Consider the following 23,695-nt stretch of genomic DNA (forward strand, 5'->3'; position numbering starts at 1 on the left):
CAGCGTTTGTTTTGACGAGCAATATTTTTGGCGATATGTGGTCGAGATGTCAAAAGTAATGCTCGGCGATATTATGGGCGCTAATTTCCATTTTTCTGGCTTTTACGGCAGGAAAAAATTGGCGTGCAGTATTATTAATTCTCGGCATCAACTAAATGCCGAAAGTAATGCTGGGCGATAAGTGAACGATAAATGGGCGTTAGTTTCCAATTTTTTGTATACCTCATCTCAGCATTAAAATGGATGTTAAGTGGGCGGTAGCGATGCAAAACTAATGGAAAGTCTAGTCCTTAGTCCCTTAGTTTTAGTTTCCCCTATGAGGGGAAACTGCATTCACCTTGTCAAACTCCCTCATTATCTTATATGTTTCAATAAGATCACCTCTCATTCTTTTGAACTCCAATGTGTATAGGCCCAACTTATCTTCATAAGTCAATCCCCCATCTCCAGAATCAACCTAGTGAACCTTCTCTGAGCAGCCTCCAATGCAAGTATATTCTTCCTTAAATACAGAGACCAAAACTGTATGCAGCACTCTAGGTGTGGCCTCACCAATACCCTGTACAGTTGTAGCAGGATTTCTCTGATTTTATACTCTATCCCCCTTGCAATAAAGGGCAACATTCTATTTGCCTTCCTGATTACTTGCTGTACCTGCATAGTCACTTTTTGTGTTTGATGCACAAGGACCCCCAGGTCCCTCTGTATTGCAGCATTTTGCAATTTTTCTCCATTTAAATTATAACTTGCTTTTCTATTTTTTCTGTCAAAGTGGATAACTGCACATTTTTCCACAGACCAGTAACAACCAGTCCTCAACTCCACTGTTTTGGTTCAAAAACTAATTGTACCGTTATGTTTTTAGAGTTCAAGTAGACATAGTACACACATTTCATGTACCCACCATAATGCTTTACGAAAATCTTAGTAACAACACTGGGATATACTTGATTATGCCCATCTCCACAACAATGTAGGATTGGAGATACTGCATTCAGCACGATTCTCTTCTAAGCTTCTTAATTGAAGAAGAGTATAAAAGGGAGTTTCTCAGCTGCTCCATTCACCTACTTTACAACAGTGACTACACTTCAAAATATCTTCATTGGCTGTAGAATGCTTTAGGATGTCCTGAGGTTGTGAAAATTGTTATATAATTGCAAGTTATTTCTTTGTTTACTTCACTATTAAACATATTTTCAAATTTTAATGATGGTTACAGATACAGACCAATTGGCACTAAATATCTGTTTAGAATAACATTTGCATCCTCGTCAAGTTTAACAAAACTAAGAATTTCATTATGTAATCAGCAATTCTAGGCTAGTTATAAACAAAAGTTGTTAAATATTTTTTATATTTCTTGGTGTAGCTGATATATACATTAAGCATCGTTCCAAATATTTTTGCTGAGCACTTTGATTCAAACCTATGCTCTCACAAAATCAACAGATTATTACAGTTGAAGAAGGGCGTCCAATCCACCTTAATTTATCCATCCAGAAAGATGATAATTCTGCTCCCCATTTCAGCATTGAATTGTTTCTCAGATGATTCCAGAGTTTGTACCTATTATCTGGAAATCAATTCCAAGTATTTATCACTTTGAATGAATAAGTACTTTTTGATATCAGTCTTAAATTGATTTTTTACTAGTTTCAACTGATGTGCCCAGGTCCTAGAGCCATAATTCATTTTAAATAATATTCTGTAACTACCTTTTCAATTCCTTTAACTAGCTTATATACCTCTATACGATCATTTCTCAGATGCCTCCTTTCCAGACTAGAAAACACAAATTTTCTTGTCCTTTCTTATAATTCAACTCTTTGACACAAGGGATAACTCTCATGGCTCTTCTCTAGGTTGCCTCCAATTCGTCCCTTGAATGCATCCCTTCTGATCGGTGACCAGAAATGGACATCGTACTCAAGGTAATGTCTGACCAGGGCACTCTAGTTTGATCAGGATTTCCTCTGACTTGTAATCTACTGATTTGGCTTCATAGTTCAACATTCTTTTGATTACTTTTTTAAAAATTCATGTATGGGATACGGGCATCGCTGGACCAGAATTTATTTCCCATCCTTAATAGCCCTTGAGAAGGTGCTGGTGAGTCACCTTCTTGAACCACTGCAGTCTGTGTGGTGATGTTAAGGAGGGAATTCCAGGATTTTGACCCAGTGACAATGAGGAACGATGATATATTTCCAAGTCAGGATAGTGTGGGACTTCAAGGTGAACTTGGAGGTGATGGCGTTCCTATGCGCCCTTGACCTTTTAGGTGGTAGAGGTTGCAGGTTTGGGAGGTGCTGTTGAAGCCTTTGCGAGTTGCTGCAGTGCATCTTGTAGATGGTACACACTGCAGTCCCGGTGCACCAGTGGTGGAGGGAGTGAATGTTTAAGGTGGTGGATGGGGTGTCAATCAAGCAGGCTGCTTTGTTCTGGATGGTGTTGAGCTTCTCGAGTGCTGTTGAAGCTGCACTCATCCAGGCAAGTGGAAAGTATTCAATCACACTCCTGGCTTGTACCTTGTAGATGGTGGAAAGACTTTGGGGAGTCAGGTGGTGAAATACTCACCGCAGAATACCCAACTTCTGACCTGTTCTTGTAGCCACAGTATTTATGTGGCTGGTCCAGTTAAGTTTCTGGTCGATGGTGACTCCCAGGATGCTGATGGTGGGAGGTTTGGTGATGGTAATGCTGTTGAACATCAAGGGGAGGTGGCACATGTGTGGCGTGAATATGTCTTGCTACTTGTCAGCTCAAGTCTGAATGTCGTCCAGATCTTGTTGTAAACGGGCACCGACTGCTTCATTATCTGAGTTGCAAATGGAATTGAGCACTGTGCAATCATCAACGAACATCACCACTTTTGACGTTATGGAGGAGGGAAGGTCATTAATGAAGCAGCTGAATATGGTTGGGCGTAGGACAGTGCCCCGAGGAATTCCTGCAGCGATGTCCTTGGGCTGAGATGATTGGCCTCCAACCACCACAGGTTAGGTATGACTCCAGACATGGGAGAGTTTTTCACCTGACTCTGATTGACTTCAATTTTACAAGCGCTCCTTGATTCTAAACTCAGTCAAATGTTGCCTTGATGTCAAAGCATTCACTCTCACCTCACCTCTGGAATTCAGCTCTTTTTTCCATGTTTGGACCAAGGCTGTAATGAGGGCGGGAGCTGAGTGGTCCTGGTGGAACCCAAACTGAGTCCACTTAACTGGGGAGCAGCTTCTTGATGAGTAAGTGCCACTTGATAGCACTGCTGATGATGCTCTCCATCACTTTACTAATGATTGAGAATAGACTAATGGTGTGGTAATTGGCCATATTGGAATTGGCCTACCTTTCGTCAGTATATCTTGTAGCCTGTCAGAGAACAGAAATGTTGCCAAACTGAAATATAAGTTTAAGTTTCAGGTAATTCTGGGATTGGTGGTATTCGACTTCTAGACAAAATACAGCATTTGTATCTATTTTAAGCTTGCAATTTGAAAAGCTGTTGGTGTTTTTGCAACACTGGACCATAATGTATCCATGGTTATAATGCAGTGTTAAACAGCAGACCATTCACGTGCGCATAACCAACAGCATGGCGACAGCGTATGAGAGGTCAGAGGCTGGCCTGTAATTGGGCCTCAAGCCTTATTAACATTATTTGCACCTCTACAGGTAACTTGCACTATTGACGGCAATAACATCCAGCCACGTGGGCTTGGCGTGGCAACGGGGGAGCGATCATGAAGACTGAAGTCAGAGGAGCATTCTTGCTCCTCCTGATTCCACAGTAACGATTTTTCATTTAAAATTATTTTTAAAACTTACCTTTTGGTGATGGTTGCAGTGACCGCTTAAGAAACCTGAGTGGAGCACGCCCAGCTCTGCTCATTGCAAACCATTTTCCCAGAGGGGTCCCTAAAACAGGCGTGGGCCACCCCACTGCTACATTTATCACTGTTGGCCCCCCATTTTATACCCCTAAAACAAGCAATGCATACCACTTTCTACCCCACTGACTTTGGAGGTCAGGGGAAAATTTCACAAACATCAATCTATTCCAATCTGAGTAGTTATATTCCCAGCTGGCATTTCCATGGTGCCAGAAGCACTGGAAACATTGTGTTCCATTATATTTTCGATCATTTATATTCACACATTACTTATAGCCTTCAGTCTCATTCTTAACTGGAAAGTCATCTGAATGATTTTGAATGAGTTAAACATCATAAAATTAATTGATTTTGATGAGAGTTTATTCCACACATCAACTTGTGTAAGGAAAAATACAGTCTTCTAATCCCTAGTTTTATTTACATAAGAACTTAAGAAATAGGAGCAGGAGTAGGCCATTTGGCCCCTCGAGCCTGCTCTGCCATTCAATAAGATCATGGCCTCAACTCCATTTCCCTGACCACTCCCCATAACCCTCGACTCCCTTAATCGCTCAAAAATCTGTGTATCTCCACTTAAATATATTCAAAGACCCAACTTCCACTGCTCTCTGGGGTAGAGAATTCCAAAAGATTCACAACCCTCTGAGAGAAGAAATTCCTCCTCATTTCTGTTTTAAATGGGCGACCCCTTATTCTGAAACTATGTCCCCTAGTTCTAGATTGCCCCATAAGGGGAAACATTCTCTCTGCATCTACCTTGTCAAGCTCCCTCAGAATCTTCTACGTTTAAATAAGATCACCTCTCATTCTTCTAAACTCCATTCTTTGTAGTTTATTAATTTTGTACTCATGCTCTTATTCTGTAATCACTGTTTAAAGTAAACAATTTGCTTACTGAATTTGCTATCCTGTTCCCCCCCCTCAATCTTTTCTCCAGAGCTAACAAGTGTAATTATTTCTCTTCACATAAATAAATTCTAAGTACAGAATCATCCTTATGATGGTTCCATGAATCTTTTTCGATGCATTGTCATTTTGAATGTAAGGCACCCAAAATTGCTTGTACTATTCCAAATGTGATTTTAACAATGTTATGAGTCATGCTTAACTGAAATAACCCATTTAATTTAAAACCTTTGAGTGCACACCTGTAATTTATTAGCCCCACTGACAGCCATATATTGAGTGAAATTTCAATGAATGGTTAATAATCACATCTATGCTTTCCTTTTCCCAGCTTTGATGATGGATACCAATCCATTGTGTATACATTTAATGTTTTAGGTGTAATGCACAATAGCTTGCAGGAAGTGTCGATCTCATCCATAAGTTGTGGGTTTAAGCACCTCCCCAGGACTTCAGTTCTTAATTTAAGGGAACACCCTAATTCAGTCCTGGAGTCCTGCATTGCTAGAGGTAGCATTCATTGTAAAATTCATTGATTAAAAAAAATTGTTAGCATTCTACAAAATTGGTGGAGTGGTTATTTAATATACAGATAATTATTTTATAGTTACAATAAACCAATGCTCCAGCTGTCTCCTCCAGTCATCGGTGAATATTTAAAGATCCCATAGCACTATTTGAACAGCCAGTGGTCTCTTCCCCAGCCAGCACCACCAAAAATAGATGAACTACTTATTCATCTTATTGATGTATTTGTGATCTTGCTATGTGAAAAGCATTCCCATGTTTGACTATGAAACCAAAGTGACTTCAACATTTAAGAATAGATAATAGATAGATGGTTGAAGCAAAGGGGAATAAAAGGATATGGAGAGTACATGGAATTAGGACTACTGCTCTTAGAGGATAAACACCAACATGGACTGTTTGGGCTGAATGGCCTGTTTCCATGTTGTGATTTCTATGCAATTCACTGTATTAGATTAATTAATTGTAATTAATGCTATTTGTGAAATTTTCTTTTTTATCTGCATCAAGATTCAATTGTCATTCTTTCATGTGTTTAACTATATTACTGATATAAATAAATGTTCTATAAAACAGCCAACCAAGGCAGTTAGTAGATAAGCTTATAATAGATACTTATGTGCACAAATACTTCATTTCTAAAGAAACAGATGATATTACTACACCAAATCCTTAAAAAAAAATCTATTCAATTTCTGGTAACAGCAGTAAGTGGGTACAAAAATAGTTAATTATAAATGAAATGTTGTCAAATAAATCTCAATGAACACTATGAGAAATGATCTTATGGAAACATTTAGTAAACTACTTGTATTGCCTCAAATCCATAAAGAATTATTTCATTTCTGAGAATATATCTAAATTTCAAGTGTTTGACTTAAGCTATTTACACTATTTTTTAATATTCAACATTTTCAGTTACGAGGTCAACTTTAGGAATAATATTCCCAACAGATTATTGAACCAAAACTTTCCATTAATTTTACAATCTTTGTTTTCTGAATAACTTACAAAATAGCTAAACTTAATTTTATACAATTAAATGGATTTTCTCAACACTATATATTTTTTAAAAGTATTTCAATACTTTCCCGTTCAACCTAAACATTTGCAAAAATATAAAACCACATTTAAAAACACTTATTATTGCAGCTTTATTTTTACATAATCAAATATTTCAGAAAGTTCTAGGAAACCACTTGAACAATGGAACTCATCTTTGAATTAAGATTGTAAGCTACAATTCAACTCCTATTTCAGCATGTATTTGCTTGTATTGAAGGGAAATATTTTACACAGCAAGTTGTTATAATTTGTAATGCACTACCTGAAAGGGTTGTGTAAGCAGATTCAATGGTAACTTTCAAAAGGGAAATGGAAATGGAAATGGAGCAGGGGAGTGGACTAATTGGATAGCTCTTTCAAAGAGCTGGCAAAGGCATGATGGGCTGAATGGCTTCCTGTATGATTCTATTTAATCATTATGAATATAAATAATTAACTTAAAAGTGAAAATTCTGCAGAAAGTTGAAAGACTAGGTAATTCTTAACCTCAACCAAACAATACAGCAGTTAGGGGATACATTCAAGGCACTTCATTCTGTTCATGCACATGTTTTTTACTTGCCTTAGCTTAACAATAGCCAGTATGATTGTTTTTATTAGACACATAGAAAACTTTTGTGTCATCGAACTCTGTCTCCTTTTGAAAAACTAAGTATTTTGTCATCAGTCTGTACAATTAGACTTTCCCCTCAAAGCAATAATCTATCCCGAGAAGAATATATATTATTGAAGCATAAAAAACAGCACCGGGGCGGGGGGGGCGCAGATTTGATCCCTGTTCCTTGAAGTTATGTTGTTGTGAGAAGGTATGGAGTAGAAACTAAACACTTCCCCACAGAAGAGAAGAAGAATATCAAAAGGGAAGTTGTTTGTAGTTTTGGCAGCTGGCTTCAGAAGACCTTTGGTAAAACGCTAGAACCCAGTCACACACACAGCATTTCAGATGTAGCTGGAAATAGGGTCGAGGAAAAAGAGTTGACAACTACCTTAAACATTAAACAAATATACAGTGGAAATTTACCATCACCTAACACATTGGATCTTAATGTGCAAAATGCAAGTTATTCATCAATAATTTAAATTAAACAAACAGAATTCTTGACAATTAATAGAGAAGCCTATTTCCATTGCTCTGACCTCTATGGAAGCTTTTATTTTTTCAAAGTTAGTAATCATTAATAATTATAAGATTTATAGGAAGGCATTATAGATATTTGATTAATTTGCTGTCTGCCCTTCCTTGACTGAGTGTTACCATTTCTGGGCTATCCAGCAATTATCTTCAGTTTCCTCTTTCTTTTATTCTCTTCCCTGCAGTCAGATTTCCTTTGTTTTGTCCTCCTGTGCTACCCCTCTTCTTCTAACCTAATATTTTTACCATTATTTCCTCTCTTTGTACATATACTTTTTAATAGATAGATTCCATTTATTATCTCTACTGTCTACCTGTGCCTATTTGATCTCCCAGGAAAGCCCTTCTACATCACTAGGCTTACCAATATAAATACATAGACATTGACACCACTATTGTGGCATTACAACAGCTGCTCCTACTATTTTATATCCAGTAAATCTTCAACTTTCTTTATTTGAATGATAAAAGGAATCAAAGACCACCTAAATTAATATTTTGTCTTGCATTAAGATATATTTAAGAAAACTTATCTGCTTTTTAGTTGTATTATGAGACAATAGACATAATTATGCAGATAGATGCATATTAGTGGTAAGTTATTTTAGGTTTTGCAAACAAAAAAAAAATTGAGGAATGGAAACAAGTAAGACAATGGAGAAAGAACATAAATTCCAATATGGAAAAAGTGATTACATTATAAGAAAAGGAACAAAACAAAGTATAAAGAAAGAGAGAAATTAACAAAAACGAGAGGAAAAATAACCCAAACAGAAACAGGGAAAAAGCACCAATAAATTAAGTATTAAAAGAAAGAAAATGGGGAAAGTTGCAAAAAGGAGTTTATGCATAAATATACTTAGAAATCAATGAATGGAATTAAAAAAACATTTAAAAATTGACAATTCAAAAATGAAGACATAGTAAATTGTAGTTTTGAAAGACACAAAGACTGAAGATTACATATTTTGGACTTATTTCAAAAGTTGATTAAAAAAAATTAAATCAATTTTCCTTCACCACCCATTAATGTCAAGTAAAAGATTTAGTTTCCACGACAAGAATATTATAATTGTGAGACAATGTATACAGGTTTATATTCCTATGATTTTATTTTTCCTGGGAAGTTAACAAACTAGTCACAATCTTGTAATATTCATCAAGATATTATATCACAAATAGGATTGTTCAATCTTGGGAATTACCAATCTAGAACTTTTTACAATTACATCATTCATTCATTTACAAAAAGATGGAACATTTTAAGTAATGGCATAACTGCAGGCAATATTACGAAAAAGAGTAAGGTTTTAGTGGGATTTGTTTAGTAGTTAACATTTTATATCAAGAATTATAAAATTCAATGTGGAAATGAGGAATAGATACAATAGTAGCAACAGCATATAGAATGACTGGATAATAACCATTTCTTATTCAGCAAAAATTGAAACTTCATATTTTATGAAAAGCAGAATAGCTTATCCTGCAATATTAATGAGATTTTAGTTTTGGACCCTATCATTTTAATGTATTTTGAATGATTAAAGACATTGATTTCACATTTGTCTTACTTCAAATCATAAACTTACTCTCTTTTGGTGTAAAATACAAGAGGTAGATAAGGCATTGATTATTACACAATATACTATCCATTTTGATCTCAAAGCTCACATGGCTCAGAGCACATACAATCTCAATCTTTCTAGTTGCTAAACATTATATTAGAAACATTTATAATCTGTTTTACAGTGCACAATTCTATAATTTTATTAGTTGTTGAAACAATTATAAAATCAGTATTGTTAACTTCATAATTCACGATTAAAGACTATGGTGAGGAAATCAAAAGTGCCACTGGACAACAAAATAAGTACCAATTTTAGATAATATGAATAAAACAGTCTCAAGCCAATAAAAATGCCTATTTCTGATGACTCTTGCACATAAGCACATGGTTCTCTTAATTTTATCCATTTCCAAATGTCTAAAATTAAAACTAAAATTGAGTTAGTCTAACCAAAACTAGTTTGAAACTATCTAGACCTTAAACAGTTTATATTGTTTATAATGTACCAATTGTGTTGTGTTTGCATGCCCAGACAATACAGCAGAATTTTGTATTACAAATATTAGCATGTTTCCATAATATCTATTTGCATATTTCATTAAAATGGAAAAGGTCTTTCATTTTTCTATATTAGATTTATTACCACAACAGAAAGGACACAATCTGATGTTTATTTTGATGAAGGCGGCTCACAATAATTCTCAAATTAATTGTTACTCATTGATCAAAAATTCTAGGAACCTTCCCTAATGTTTAATGTTAAAAAGACAATTGGGACTTTGATGAATAGTTTCAATAATCTATTTTATTTACCATGCACTAAATACATGTAATATATCACTTTTTTCCCAGTGAAATGCAGTGGTCAAAACATATGTGCTGCACAGTGTACAATATTTAAAATACCTTAAAATGATAACATTAATTATTTTCATGTATTTTGGATATGTGAACATGGAAAATAAGTAGAAAGTCACACTTTAATATACATCAATTAATCAGTTAAATGCACTATCAAAATTACCTTGACTACAATAAATTAAAGAGTCTTATGATTAAAAGTAAGTATATATGGTTTAACTGTTTACAATGTGTAAATATTTTTTTTGGTCAGGTGTATTAACCTCCACTTCATTTGTCCTTGTGGAATGCTGGATTTACTCAACTTTTGAAACAATTCAGCATTTCAAATAATTGTACTTTTATTGTTAGCAGAGACTGCAATATCTACTCAAGTACTGAAAATGTGTAATGCATAAAACACAAATTTAGATATGTTCTAGTGAAAAACAGGCTTATGAATTCAACATTTAAAAAAATCTATTTTAAAAGATTATGGAAGAAAATTCAAACCCCAAGATTTTCAGAAGTTTTGTATAAAGCTAAAAGCTGTTGATTTACATTGTCTTAACTCTCAGAGGACAGCTGCACCACTTCTAAATGTTGTCTTTAAAAACAAGATTGCAACTTGTTTAGTCAAAGGTATTTTACTATTTTAATGTATGTTTTATGTTGTACAACATTAAAACATTACGATATACAGGAATTAGTTTTCAATATATATATATAAAAGTTGAAAATAAAGACTTTTTGCTGCAAAAGCAAGTCAATAATTTACATTTTCATTTGCAAAAAAAAAATCACCACCATTAAAATGGCAGTACGTTGTTCAGAGTGTAGATTTGGTATCAGTTTTTTGATAATTTCAAAATGAACTACATTGACACTTGTAGTATATAAAACTGATTAAAAAGTGGAGTTGATTATGGGGAATATAGAAAAAAAAACTTAGGAGGAATTGTGGAAAGTTTAAACTGATTACTGGTAGAACAAAGATTTAAATAGATACCACGATTGCACTGAAACATATGAAGATAGTTTTTCTCTTCTGCCATAAAGTAACCTTCGACAGAGAGTCACATTTTGGATGTTGTGATCTGTTCATACTTTATTTTCCCTGTGCCAGGCAATTTTCTGGTAACAATTTAAAAAAAAATACAGCTCTTTTAAGGTTATACTTTCCAGACCCCCTCCCCCCATCTTGGATTTTTCTTTATTTAAAGTGGAGCATTGATGCTTGAATTGATCAGTTAACATGTTAACCAAATTAAGTCGAAGTTTTCATATTTTTGTGAGCTTCTTGAAGCATATGAAAGTTTTATTTACTGACACCACAGCAGTCATTTCCACCACTGATCTTGTATGGAGTTAAGTATTCACACAAGTATAGTAATTACATAAATTAATATTCCATTGAATCACCAGATTAACAATAATTACTCTTGGCTACTTCAATTCTTAAACACATGAAGTGTTCAGACAATTACAATTAAAAGGCCTTTTGTAAGTTAATTACCAGAAAAGATCACACTTTCAGACAGTTTAGATCAAAAATACACGTAATTTACTACAAATCGACACATCTTTAACTTTAAGATTGTTATAATTTTCCAGGGAAATATTACGAATAGGCAAACGGAATATACAATCGAAACAAAAGAGTTAGCTTCTAATGTAAACGAAATGTACTTTAATTGCACGTTTTAATTCAATTTTAAATACATCACGCTAGAGCGTTACATATTAGCTGGTCTATTAAAACAGACATCTATATTTATGTAGAGATTGTAAGTACACAATCATCAATTAACGATCATTTTCTTTCTACAGGAAAGCTTCCTTCCCCATATCCGGGGATCGTTATCTTTGTCACAAAGGGGCGACTTAGCTTTAAACAATTTTAAATCGGCAATACCGAGTTTCTTACATACGTGCCTGCCAACAAAAACCAAACTGGCTGGAATCTCGGATGTAGGTTTTCTTCTGTTCGTTCATTCTGAACACTTCCGCCAATAAAGTTGCGCAATGTGAATTTAATTAACTATTTTTGCTCACTTCGTAAAAACGAAGACGCTCCGTTTAAAACAAAAATCTTCGTAAGCAACGGTTCAGCACGAGTTGTTACAAACAGATTTGATTAACTTTTATTTTTACAAACCTATTGCAACATATCGGTGGGCAAATGTTAAAACCAACAACCTTCAAAAGACAAAGACCTTTAGTTCCAATATTTTAAAACGGCAAAGTCTTGTGTGAGAACAGTGGTTCTTTGGTTTGAATAGAATAAGAATGCTGCGAAACTGCTCTAACTTTCAAAAGATCTTTTTCGACCAACATTTCGATGCGATAATGTAATTAACCTCTTGGTGGGTCCCACCACCAACCAGAATCGGGGGATAAAAACACGCGCATAAAAATGTATTTTAAAGGTTTTAAAATAAACGTATTTACGTCTCCTTTATTAAGGAGCAGCCATTGCAACGTTTCAGTTTTGGTTGCGACGCGTTATACATCCCCTGAACGTGGTGTCCTTTCAAGGCGTTTCAACCCTGGGCAATATTATTCAGCTTCAACTTGGAGGGGAGGCACAGGATGCATAGATCACTGGGAAAATACACTCCCCTTCCCCATCCCTCCCCAACCATGAAAACCCCCCTCGTGGCACTCAATGATACGAATTTCTAGCACAACCACCAAATTGGGAACTGCAGCAGGCAGGAGAATTTTCGCGCCATCGCCCTTGTACATGGCAGATTGACTTAAACCAATGAATGAAATCTGCGGGCAGAAAAAAACTTAGTCAATGGTAGCGAGGCTGAAGACGCTTGATAGGATCCAAGAGTCAGACTGTGTACGAATGAGAAGGCGCAAAAGAGAAAAGAAAAAAAACCGGATAGCGATCCAACAAATGTTATTCCACAGTCAGTATGTTTATGCGATTCTTAGAACGAAGCTTTTCGCCCACCCCTCCCTTTACGAGTATAATTGAATAGCTGGGATTCCTCACGTGAGAAGTTGATGTATAGTTTGACCACGTGGCTCATTCAGCCGGAATATTCAGTGATTTTTGGAGCTGTATTTTATTCAGAGGCGGTGCTATTAGTAACGTAGTGTGACATTTTCACAGCCTGTTTGCGAAAGGGGTTTTGGGGGAAAGACAAAAAAATAGTTTTTTTCGCTCTCTCTCTTTGCAGCCCGCCATCCTAGACTGTTAATACTACTCCTTGTTCGAGGAATTTATTTTATCATCGTATTTTTTTTTTGAGAGAACCTTTTTCCTCCATCTTTGTGTTTAATTCGAACGATTATTTCTCCAAAGGGGAAGATAAAGAGGGAAAGATCTTTGCTTTTTGCAGTTTTAGCAACATGAACAAGCTCTATATTGGGAATCTTACCGAAAACGTAACCACTGTGGACTTGGAAAGTCTGTTCAAGGAATGGAAGATTCCCTTCACTGGACAGTTTCTTGTGAAAACTGGTTATGCGTTTGTCGATTGCCCAGATGATAACTGTGCTATGAAGGCTATAGATACCCTGTCAGGTAAGCAATTTAATCCAATATACTCGGATATGATCTGTTTTAAGGCAACCAGCCGTAAACCTTGTTTGGTGAAAGGCCTAAAACAGCTCCTTGCGTACTAGTTTAGCACAAACTGCCTATGGGGGTGGGGGGTTGTTTCCTATCGAGCGAGTACTTCAAAAATAACCATTTCTAGGATACGCGCGTAAACCGCACTATCTAAAGGCGTTCACAGGAGAAATGAGTAACTTTCGTTTTAATCATTAATTTAAAACTCTTTGGTGGAATCCGTTCCATCCTTCAGCAGCTGCACGCGGTCTTCGCCCGCCTCCCCCCCCCATTTGTTTGTAAAATGTTTACAGCGCTATAATGGCTTGACAGTAACTAAACGAAGATACATTCTACACCGAATGCTTTATGATTTGCTTGCTCCTGATTAAACTAACTGAGGTTAGTAAGATATCCGTATTAACGGTGAGTGCCGCCCGCAGTGCTGCACCTTCTCGCTGATTGTAGGCCTTTAACAATCCAGGCGGCAGCTTGGAGCCAACATTCAAACCAATGCGCGCCCAGTAAGGGAACGCACACTCCAGCTCTTATAACAATTTTTTTTTGAAAAAGGACACAATCGAAAGCCCACTGTCCAAAAACTGTTACCAATATCAAGTTTATTTTCGTTCATTCCGTCTGACAGCGCGAATGCGTTACTCGTCGCCATACTGACTCCCAAGTGTCCTTTAGGATTCGTCCACTAGAAACATGGCTGAAATTTACAGCACCGAACAATTGAGTCCACGACTTTATTTTTTTAATGTACTTGTTTACATCAGTATTAGGAGTTCAGTTGATTCCTTACATTTACACTGTCTTTTTTTAACCCGATTGAGATTTGTGACATTGGTGCCTAGCAAGTTGTTGATCAGATCTACAAACTGAACGTTCAGCATCAATACACTTAAAACAATCTTTGCCGAACGGTCAATTTTGAACGTTTTTAAATGTTTAAATCACAATAGTTTAACAAACCTTCTCTCTGGTATTTTTTGTATTTCCTCAGGTAAAGTGGAGCTGCATGGAAAATCCATAGAAGTGGAGCACTCCGTTCCTAAACGGCAAAGGTAAAAGGCTTAAATCATTTAAGGTAGAATTCTATCCGATCAGGTAGAATTAAACTCAAAAAATTAGTGAATGTCTATTTGTAATTAAATGTTATCTAAATCGGACGAGTCTGTTTTTAATTTAGTATCTAATTACCGTTTGAATTTGCTACTTTTAGGCGTTTATTTTGTTTATAATCTTTCATTAAATTACTGTTTCATAAAACGATGTATTTGGCTCGAGAAATTAAAGTAACTAACTAAAGCTATAGGACCTGATGCAGTGTTTTTGAAAAGTTTGGGCGTCAGCAGGAAATGATCTGAGATGCTTTGCATTATATTAACCGACAAACACGTGAGGAGTTCGCAATTAAGAGCGAGAAACTACGAAAATCACAATCAAATGTTCCTTTTATTGTACACGAGTACAGCTGAAACGATTCCATGTGGGAATGCAAACGTGTAAATGTATTCAGAGGCGGTTTACATAAATATTAACGTGCAATCGATTATTCATTGAGTTTGTTAAAATGAAATGCTACTAGGATTATTCAGAAATGCTGTTGCCCAAATATATAAACGATGGCTGCCTCTAGGGTATTATATCTTTTTCTAGAGTTAAACATTAATTTTTCTTAGCCCTTGAGACCGTTTTGACCATCTTAAAACCAACAGTTAGAGTAGGTAATAGCTTTGGAAAGTAATGTTAACTTGCAAAATTTTGAAAATAAAGTTCACTATTGGTGTCTTGGTTTAAAGGTGTTATATGGATTTCTACAAGTTTAATTGTTTGTGATGGGATACTCGTACCAAGTTACTGGTTTTATATTTTGACGAGCAGAGTATGATGTTTTCCACTGACTTTTTAAAAAAAAGTTTCTCAGTAGAAAGAGAGCAAACTTGAGAGTGCATGTCCAGTCCTCCAAAATAAATGTCGACTTTTTGAACAATCTTCATATAAGTTGAGCATTTATGTAGAGTGTTAACAGGTGGTCGCTTCTCAAGGTAGCTGAAAATGCTACACTTTTTAAGATGCATAAATGGTAGAATGGCCAACATTTATTGTGGGAGGTACTTTAGGTAGCTTCCTGTGTTGACTCTTTCTTTCCTTCACCCCTTCCCATCAAAATTGTTAAAACTCAATCTAGACTGCCCAAGTTCCATGACCTCCGTAGTTAATAATGCACTAGTTATCAATTATCACTGTACTTCTGTCTTAATTGAACTTTAATATTGAGCATGAAGATTTTAAATCTAAAAATAATGCAACAAATGTAACTTCATGAACAAGCCATTTAAATCTGGATGTAAAAGGAGACTGATTTGTTTAATGAATCATTTGATGTTTTTAAAATAATTTCCATCTAGCTCTAAAAAAATTGCTTATAGTAATATTTTCCATGTATTTGAGTTATTGTGACGCTTGTTTTCCTAACATGAAAAGTAGGAACTGTACAACTATACAAATCATTTTACTAATGTTTGTGTTACAGTACTTGATTTAAACATTTAAACTTCCGTATGCAAAGATTGAATAGTTGTGGTTCAAATTAATTTTTCAGTTGTATTTCACATTTGAGATTTTCCTTTCAAATCTTCAGCAAATGTTGGTTCTATTCTTGAAACTTTGTAAGGGTACATGACTGTTATAATGGTAAAAAGCAGTACTAATTATCAAATGTGCAATGCTCTGTCCTACATTTGCAAGATTTAAAAAATCTGGATAAGTAGTACCAACTGTTGTCCATCCTTGTAATTTTGAGTTTTTGTTTCTTGCCCTTGCAACACCTGTTTAAATTTGTGCCCATTTCTGTTTTGATGTACTTTTAAAAAGCCACATTGTGTTTTGAGATTTAAATGAACAATGGTATTTATGAACTTAATGGGAGTAAATATATTCTGAAATGTAAAACACAATTATAATGTGGTATATTCTCAAGTCTTATTTTAGGTGGTTTTCTGCCCTTTTTGTGCCAATGTGCAGTTGGAACAACTTTACGCAGATATGGAGGTGGAAGTATTGAGCACCAATCTGACTCCTGTGCATACTAAAAGGATGCAGTGTGTGGTCTCCTCTGAGGCCATCTTGAGTTTACGCTGGGATAGTGTACCTTGAATCTTGTGAAGCTGGGTTTTAAAAAGTGCTCTTGCTGACCATTGGATCTCCTAGCACTTTGTGAACTTAGTATTACGGATTTCTTTTCCGAAAGCAGACACTAATATATGCTCTGCCCTAATGGAAACTTTAGTAGGAGAAGTGATGCTTCACATGTATGTAAACATGTACATGTACAGTGATCTATTGGCAGGTAGCATACAATTTGCAGATTGCAGAACAACTTGGGTCTGGCCACATTTTGCATTCTACAACTGGTGTATCAATTTTGTAGTACAACATAATCACAATTGAATCTAAATATCATCCTTAATGGTCCCAATGTTGTTGAAATTAAAACATTGTAACAAAATTATTATGTGGTGACTGGAGTGAGATGTTGGTTACATTTATTACTTGAAATTCTTACTGCATTTTGCTTGGTTTACAAAAATTCATTTTTATATTAAAAAAAAAATACTAGCCCAGTAACTTGAGGACTAAAACTCTAGTATCTTTGGAGGCCTCAAGGTCAAATACCAGTCTTGATGAGTTTGGTTGAGGTCAATGTATGAATTTCAGTTGCCCTCTTTGTAGCTGTAGAGGGCCACTTTATCTGAGGGGGTGGGGTTAACAGCATCAGTCCTGTCTCGAGTAAAATTATTGCCATTTGTTGACTGTGTAAGATGATGAGTATGAAAGAAAGGCAAGATGATGGGTATGAAAGAAAGACTTGCATTTATATAGGGCCTTTCACAAACACCGGACATCTCAATGCGCTTTACAACCAATGAAGTACTTTTGGAGTGGAGTCACTGTTGTAATGAAGAAGTTCTTGGCCCAAGCAATTATGCCTGCAGCTAAATTTGTGCTGGGCATGGAAAGGATAAAAGCCACTCACTGGCTGTTTGTGCCTTGCATAATGCAAACCGTGTCTTATTCTGAACTTCATTTCTACCTATATGTGTAAACATCTGGCTATTCTGTACATCTAACAATGAAGACTTTTTAAACTTAAAATAAATGATGATTGAGTTGTGTAAGAATCCCCTTTTTGGAGATGAGGGATGGCAAGGAGACTTGTCTTACTTGGCCAAGTCTATTTAAAATGTTTGTCATACTGGATGCATTCAGATTTTTAAATACTACCACTTTCTAAGTGCAAAATTGACCTTGGTTTGGTAGCATTTCAGTTTTTGATTGAATATAGAATATTTTTTATACATAAAGGTCAGGGCCTTGGAAGTTTTGCTATGTTGAAGGTGCTATATAAATGCAAGTTGATGATGTACATGTTGAAAGTTATTATGTGTATTTGGGGGAGTTTAATCATTGTTGATTTGAAATAGTCTAGGTATGCTGCAAAATACTGTCTTTAATAAAAATGAGTTAAATGTGTTTGTCATTTCCTCATGTCCATTGTGCCCGATTGATTTCATATGTAAATCAATTGAGCATTAGGTTGTTTGGAAAAAGATTGATCAGTTATTTAGCTTTATTCAGTAACTTGCTTCTACAGTATTTGGAATCTTGCATATGTACCAGTACAGAAGCCCACCCAGTTTGCTGGTATGTGAATTCTGTGAGCTGTACTTAAAGTCTTTCCTACACAAATATTCACTTTGGTCTGAAGGACTGGATTTAGTGAACGTACCTTTTGGTATTTGCATTCTCTTTTTGTGCATTTTTTTGAAAAAAAACCTTGTACACTTTTTTTAAACCTTACTTTTGTGAGGGTTTATATATACAGCAATTCCAAATAGGGGAAAAAAATTGCCTTACTAATAGACCAACAAATGATATATGCAACTGTTACACTCTGTCTTCCTGCTCAGTTTTCATCAATGCACAATGTGGATATTTATCCAAATGCCAGAGTCCTGCATATTTTCATTTTTCAAGCTGGGAAATTCAGTTTGAATTATCTACAGTTTTTTTTTCTCGTGACTTGAGATGTGCATAGTTGAGCAGCAAGTAGCTTCCCTCGTTCTGCTCACTTTGCCTTGAGGCTTGGAGGCAAATGAGTGGGGTACTGCTAATCCACATCCTCACCACGTAAAGAAAGGTCAAGAGGTGGTGTCAGTTAGGGTTGCCATAAAAGTTGTGTTGAGGCCAGAGGACCAATCGGGGCAAAGTGTGCTTAATTTGTTATTCAAAGTGAAATTCTTGGGCCAAGCAGTCACTGCATTCCAGCTCGCGTTGGAACGTTCAGAACTGACGTGGGTACGCCCACCATTGCAAAAGCGACCTTTGTACCTGCTGTGAAAGGCAGGTTGGGAATATGGTGCCATAGAGCACTTAGTGAAGCATTAAAAGGATGAAAGACTGCACACTGCTATTGGAGGGGGCATGGTCAGAGCTTACTTGGGTGGGGATATGTAATGGCCTTTAAGATGACTTTAGGTCTCGTGTTTGAATATATGCCTTTTAAATTTTCAAAATGCACAACCAAACTATACATATGTCAGCAGTACACGTTTCTTTTCAATCAGGTCAATCTGTTAATGGGAGTAAACTGAATGATCAACTATATTCACATGATTCTACAATCATTTAATTTTAACAAATTCCCAACTGATTGTGACTGAGATTCTAGTCCTGCTTCTCCTATCATTCAATCTCTCTCTCTCTCTCTCTCTCTCTCTCGTTTGATGTTTGTAGTGGAGTTCAGTATTCTTTGCTGTGATATCACAGCAGCTGGTGTCCAGTGGGCAATGTACATGCTCACAATCTGATTATGCAAACAGCCTGCTGTTGTCATTTGTTGTGCAATGGGCAGTTTAGTTTGGGGGATGGGTGCAGATCTGACACTTGCCACCTGGGGTTAGAATTTGATGGCATTCTTTTACAACTGTAAGTGAACAAAGTATTCTCTTTAAAACAAACACTTAAAAATATATATATTTTTTTAAAAAAAGGCGCTTCCTTCGTATGCATCTTGGTGAGTGAAGCTTGAGGCTCAAATTGATTTGCTGTGCCTGGAAGGTAATGAAAAATGGCTGTGAAGTGGGTGTTCTTCTGTCTAGGGTTACTTCCTCCTCGACCTCTGACTACAATCAGTAAAAGGGGAAGCCATTGCACACTAGGCAGCCTGACTGCTTTTGATTGTTTTGTAGCATTGCACAGGATGGCAGTTGTGGCTTCTGACAGCCATTAGCTTTTTTTTGTTATTTTGAAGGTATTCTGAGGCCAAAATTGTGGAAATAGCTTTTTTGTGTGCTATATCACTATTAATGCTGTTTATGGACTTATAAATTAAAAATAACATGACCTGTAAGTTTGTGAAGACTTGAGTCTGGTAGAAGCATCTGCACTATGGTATAGCCTTAGAGCAGGAATTTGCTAAATGCAGAGAGAATGGCTAGTATAATCTGACAAGTTTGTTCAGTATAGTGACTCAAATTGCTTAACAGCTCTTCATTGTATTTTAAGACTGGTTTCATTGTTCACCTTGTATGTACTTTATTTTCAATCTGGCTCATTTCCGTTACAAATTTCCTACAGTTAACTTTAGTGTTGTCTTTGAATTCTTAACTGGTAAGGAAACAATGAAACCTATTTCAGACACAAGTTTTAAAAGTGTGTATCATAAGTTTCAATATTATACACTCACTTGTACATTTAAACATGTCTTGGATCTAATTGATCAAAATTATTTTTAGGGATAGGGCCATAGAAATGGGATCCGTTTCCTGGATCCAGTCTGACTGCAATAACATTCTGTGGAGAGTTGCTCATGTGTGGTCTAAGTTTTGGTTTTTGAACCACCTCAACACACTTGGTCAAATGTCCTAGTATTGTTTTTTAACTTTTAAATAAAATATGTAATAACTCCTAGATTCTAAATTTTATTTGGGTTCACTCAGGAAGGTTTGCGTACAGCGATTTTAAGCAACTTAGTAAATCACTTTTTCTTGGGCTATTTTTTTTCTTTCTTGGGTTAGGAGGGAACAGTAAAGATATTTCGTACATTGAGGAGATCTTTGTGGTGCCATCAATTTCTTTCTACCAGAAAGCCGCAAAAGCAGATGTATATTATCTTTGCAGGGCAACTTGAACTTTACAATGTACCCGCAGTAGTCATATTGGCATTATAGGAATGAGCAAATGACTGCAATTAAAATAGTTTTCATCAGTGAAAATTTTGCTTACTAATAAATGGTGTGGAATGATATATTAATGGTCTACAGCATCAAACTTAGTGGCTATTCTTCTTTAGAGATTTTGACTAAGTACACTTCACCTGAATCATGATCCTGTCTTTCCTAGATGTCCAACAAAATAAGGTTTTTAAAAAATGTATAAATCAAGCCAATAAATTCTTATAGATTAGTTGTTTAATGTAGTGCAATCAATTTCACTTTAATTTTAGAAACTATAAAAAATAGCCAAATTAATGTTTGCATTCTGGTAAAGGCTTGAATCCTCTGAAATATCTCGTTGTTTTTGTGTATTTGCCCACACATAGCTGTTGTAGCATTTCTGAAAATGACTCTGTTGGTAATAAAGAAAATGTTTTGTAACTATTTAGAACAAAGGTTGTGGGATACAGGATATGTGGAACTGATCACTTGACAAATAGCAATAGAGCTTACATTTTGATTCATCGTGATTTAATATTAAATGCATCAGTATTGAACTAGCATCAAAATCTGATTTAGAAATGTTCATTATACAGCTGTGTATTGGGCATTTAATTCAGATTGAACTGATAAACCATATCTGCTGTGACATTTGACAATTAAAGCATATATTGGGTGTATTATTCTAATGGAGTAAATTCTATAACGATCTGAAATTTCATGGTGCACTGCAGAAAATTTTGCAACTGTTCATTGCAATGTGACAAAAGCTGAAAGCCAGTAGCCAGTACATGGCAAAAGTTGTAATTTGTGCTTCCATTCATTTTTATAACAATCTCAAGGTTGAGTTATTCTGAACATAGCCACATTATTGAGAATTGTCTGGCTCTTTTTTTTGACCTGCCTTTCCTCTTTTTTTTAGATTTTTGCACGAATACTGCATATATAAAGATGTGGACCTGGTTAACTTGTAAGGTGGTAGTGTGTTTGGTGTTTACTAAAATTGAAATGAGATGTTACATCTTAAATTGCAAGATTTCCTTGGTTGCCCTGCCCTAGACATTGAAAATTAGAGATGCAAATATAGAGCATTTTTGATATGACTGGTCACATTTACTATTTTAAACTTCGTGCTCATATGAATATGAAGCATAGTTAAATGGCATTCATCATGCATGGTCGCGATTCCTGTACGCCAAATGCATTTTTTTTAAACAAAAGGCTGAATCATGATGTGTATTTTCATTTGACAGTTATGCACGTTCAGAAATTTAATTTTTCTTCCCTTTTAAAACCATACTGAATTGATGAAGTTTTCAGTCTCTAAATAACACATTTACTTTATTTACTGACTGCTACCAGCAAGAGTCACAAATTCTGGGAATGTGCATGTACAATTTAATTATTGTACTTTCTGTAGGATGACAAAAAATCTTTATGGGTTGGTTAATAATTGGTCAAATGGTAATTAAAAAAAAATACAGAACTGGAGGTATAGGCAGTAAATAATAAAACCACAAGGAAACTGGTCATCTCTCCAGTCCAATTGTAAGTGAGAGGAAATAACTGATTTATGATTTTTAATATGCAATCAAAAGATGGTCAATTTATCAATATTTAAATTTGCATTAATTTATACTGTATGGAAATGCATATGTTGGTCTACAAATTGCTCAGTCCTATATTTTGTATAATGTTGAATTTTAAAAAAAATGATAAGATTTAAACATTTATCCTAGTGTTACAATTGTATATAAAATTATTTGTATTCCATTTGTAAATCTCCACTTTTTGTATACAATGTTGCATTAAAATGAATAATTCTATATCCAAAACAACTTGGTTCATAAAGTATCTATTTTTGAAATAGTCATATCCATTGAAGTTTTTCTTTATAGCAAGAATATTTGAAAAGTGCAATTTAACTTATCAGTCACTTATTAGTAACTATTTTATTGCCTTCCATTTAGGCTATTCGTTTTAGAAAATTATTATATTGAAGGATTCTTTTTTTAAATGTTATACTCTGTACAGACAGAGTTGTCCAATGTAAATGTTTTCATTATCTACCTTTGCATCATTCAAAATGAAATTACGAGAGCTTTGATCAAATGTTTAATTATGAGGTGCACATAGCAACATTGCCTGTTCGTGACTTGAGTTGTATATTGCCTTGTAATGGTGGAAAAGAGGGTAAAGAAGTTTTGTAGGTAAATGAAACAGCGGCAATCTTGTCCCATCATGCACTTTTAGCACGGGTCACCTAATCACGTTTGGGAGCTGGATTACTGGCTCCCCCCTCCCTAAATCTGGGGCACTGAGGCCCATTGTGACACTTTTTACTGCTGCTCTGACTAAGATTAGATAAATCAATCCAGGCTACAGAATGTATCCCAGGCTTTTATAAACATTTGGTTGGGTGGGGTTACTGACTGCATGTATTTTAAATGTTTACTTTAACATTTGTTCCATTTTTAACTGTTAAAATGAATTTGTTGAAAAGTATCTCTCTCTCCGGTTTAAAAGTTGATGAAATTTGTGTAAATTAATTTTAGTTAGAACTTCCCAAATTGAAATTACTTTGAAATTTCTGAATTAAAATGGCTGAAAGCATTTTGGCTAAAGTGGCCTGAAAATTCAGGGAGTAAGAGATTTGGGTAAAAGTTATTGTGTGCTAATTACAGAGTTCTTTGCAGAAAAAAGTATATATCGCACCCCTTAAATCTTTTGTAAGATTTATAAAATTATGAAATTTATTTAAGCCTATTGTGTAAAGGATATTAAGTTTATGTTTGTCTAACATGAATAAACTACAGATGTGAATATGAAATTTAGCAATAAATTTGCTAAAAGTTTGCATTTTTCTGAACTTTGTATAAAATAGTGTGAAACATAGCATTAAGGTTTTATTTCTAGGTTACATTTTGTCAAATGTTGTTTGATAATGCTCCTGGGAAGCTCCTT

At 35.3% G+C, this 23,695-nt stretch overlaps 1 protein-coding gene across 1 annotated transcript in view; it reads left to right on the forward strand.

Annotated features, from left to right (window-relative positions):
* Positions 1 to 12,728: 12,728 nt before the first annotated feature.
* Positions 12,729 to 23,695, forward strand: part of igf2bp3 (insulin-like growth factor 2 mRNA binding protein 3) — a 208,836-nt gene continuing 197,869 nt past the window's right edge. Inside the window, exons 1-3 of the mRNA XM_070880958.1 lie at positions 12,729 to 12,858; positions 13,257 to 13,478; positions 14,515 to 14,575. Coding sequence (XP_070737059.1) covers positions 12,741 to 12,858; positions 13,257 to 13,478; positions 14,515 to 14,575 — 401 coding nt within the window. The 5' untranslated portion in view covers positions 12,729 to 12,740. The remainder of the gene's footprint in view (positions 12,859 to 13,256; positions 13,479 to 14,514; positions 14,576 to 23,695) is intronic.

This window comes from Pristiophorus japonicus, chromosome 5 (genome assembly GCF_044704955.1).
Source record: "Pristiophorus japonicus isolate sPriJap1 chromosome 5, sPriJap1.hap1, whole genome shotgun sequence".
Taxonomy (NCBI): Eukaryota; Metazoa; Chordata; class Chondrichthyes; family Pristiophoridae; genus Pristiophorus; species Pristiophorus japonicus.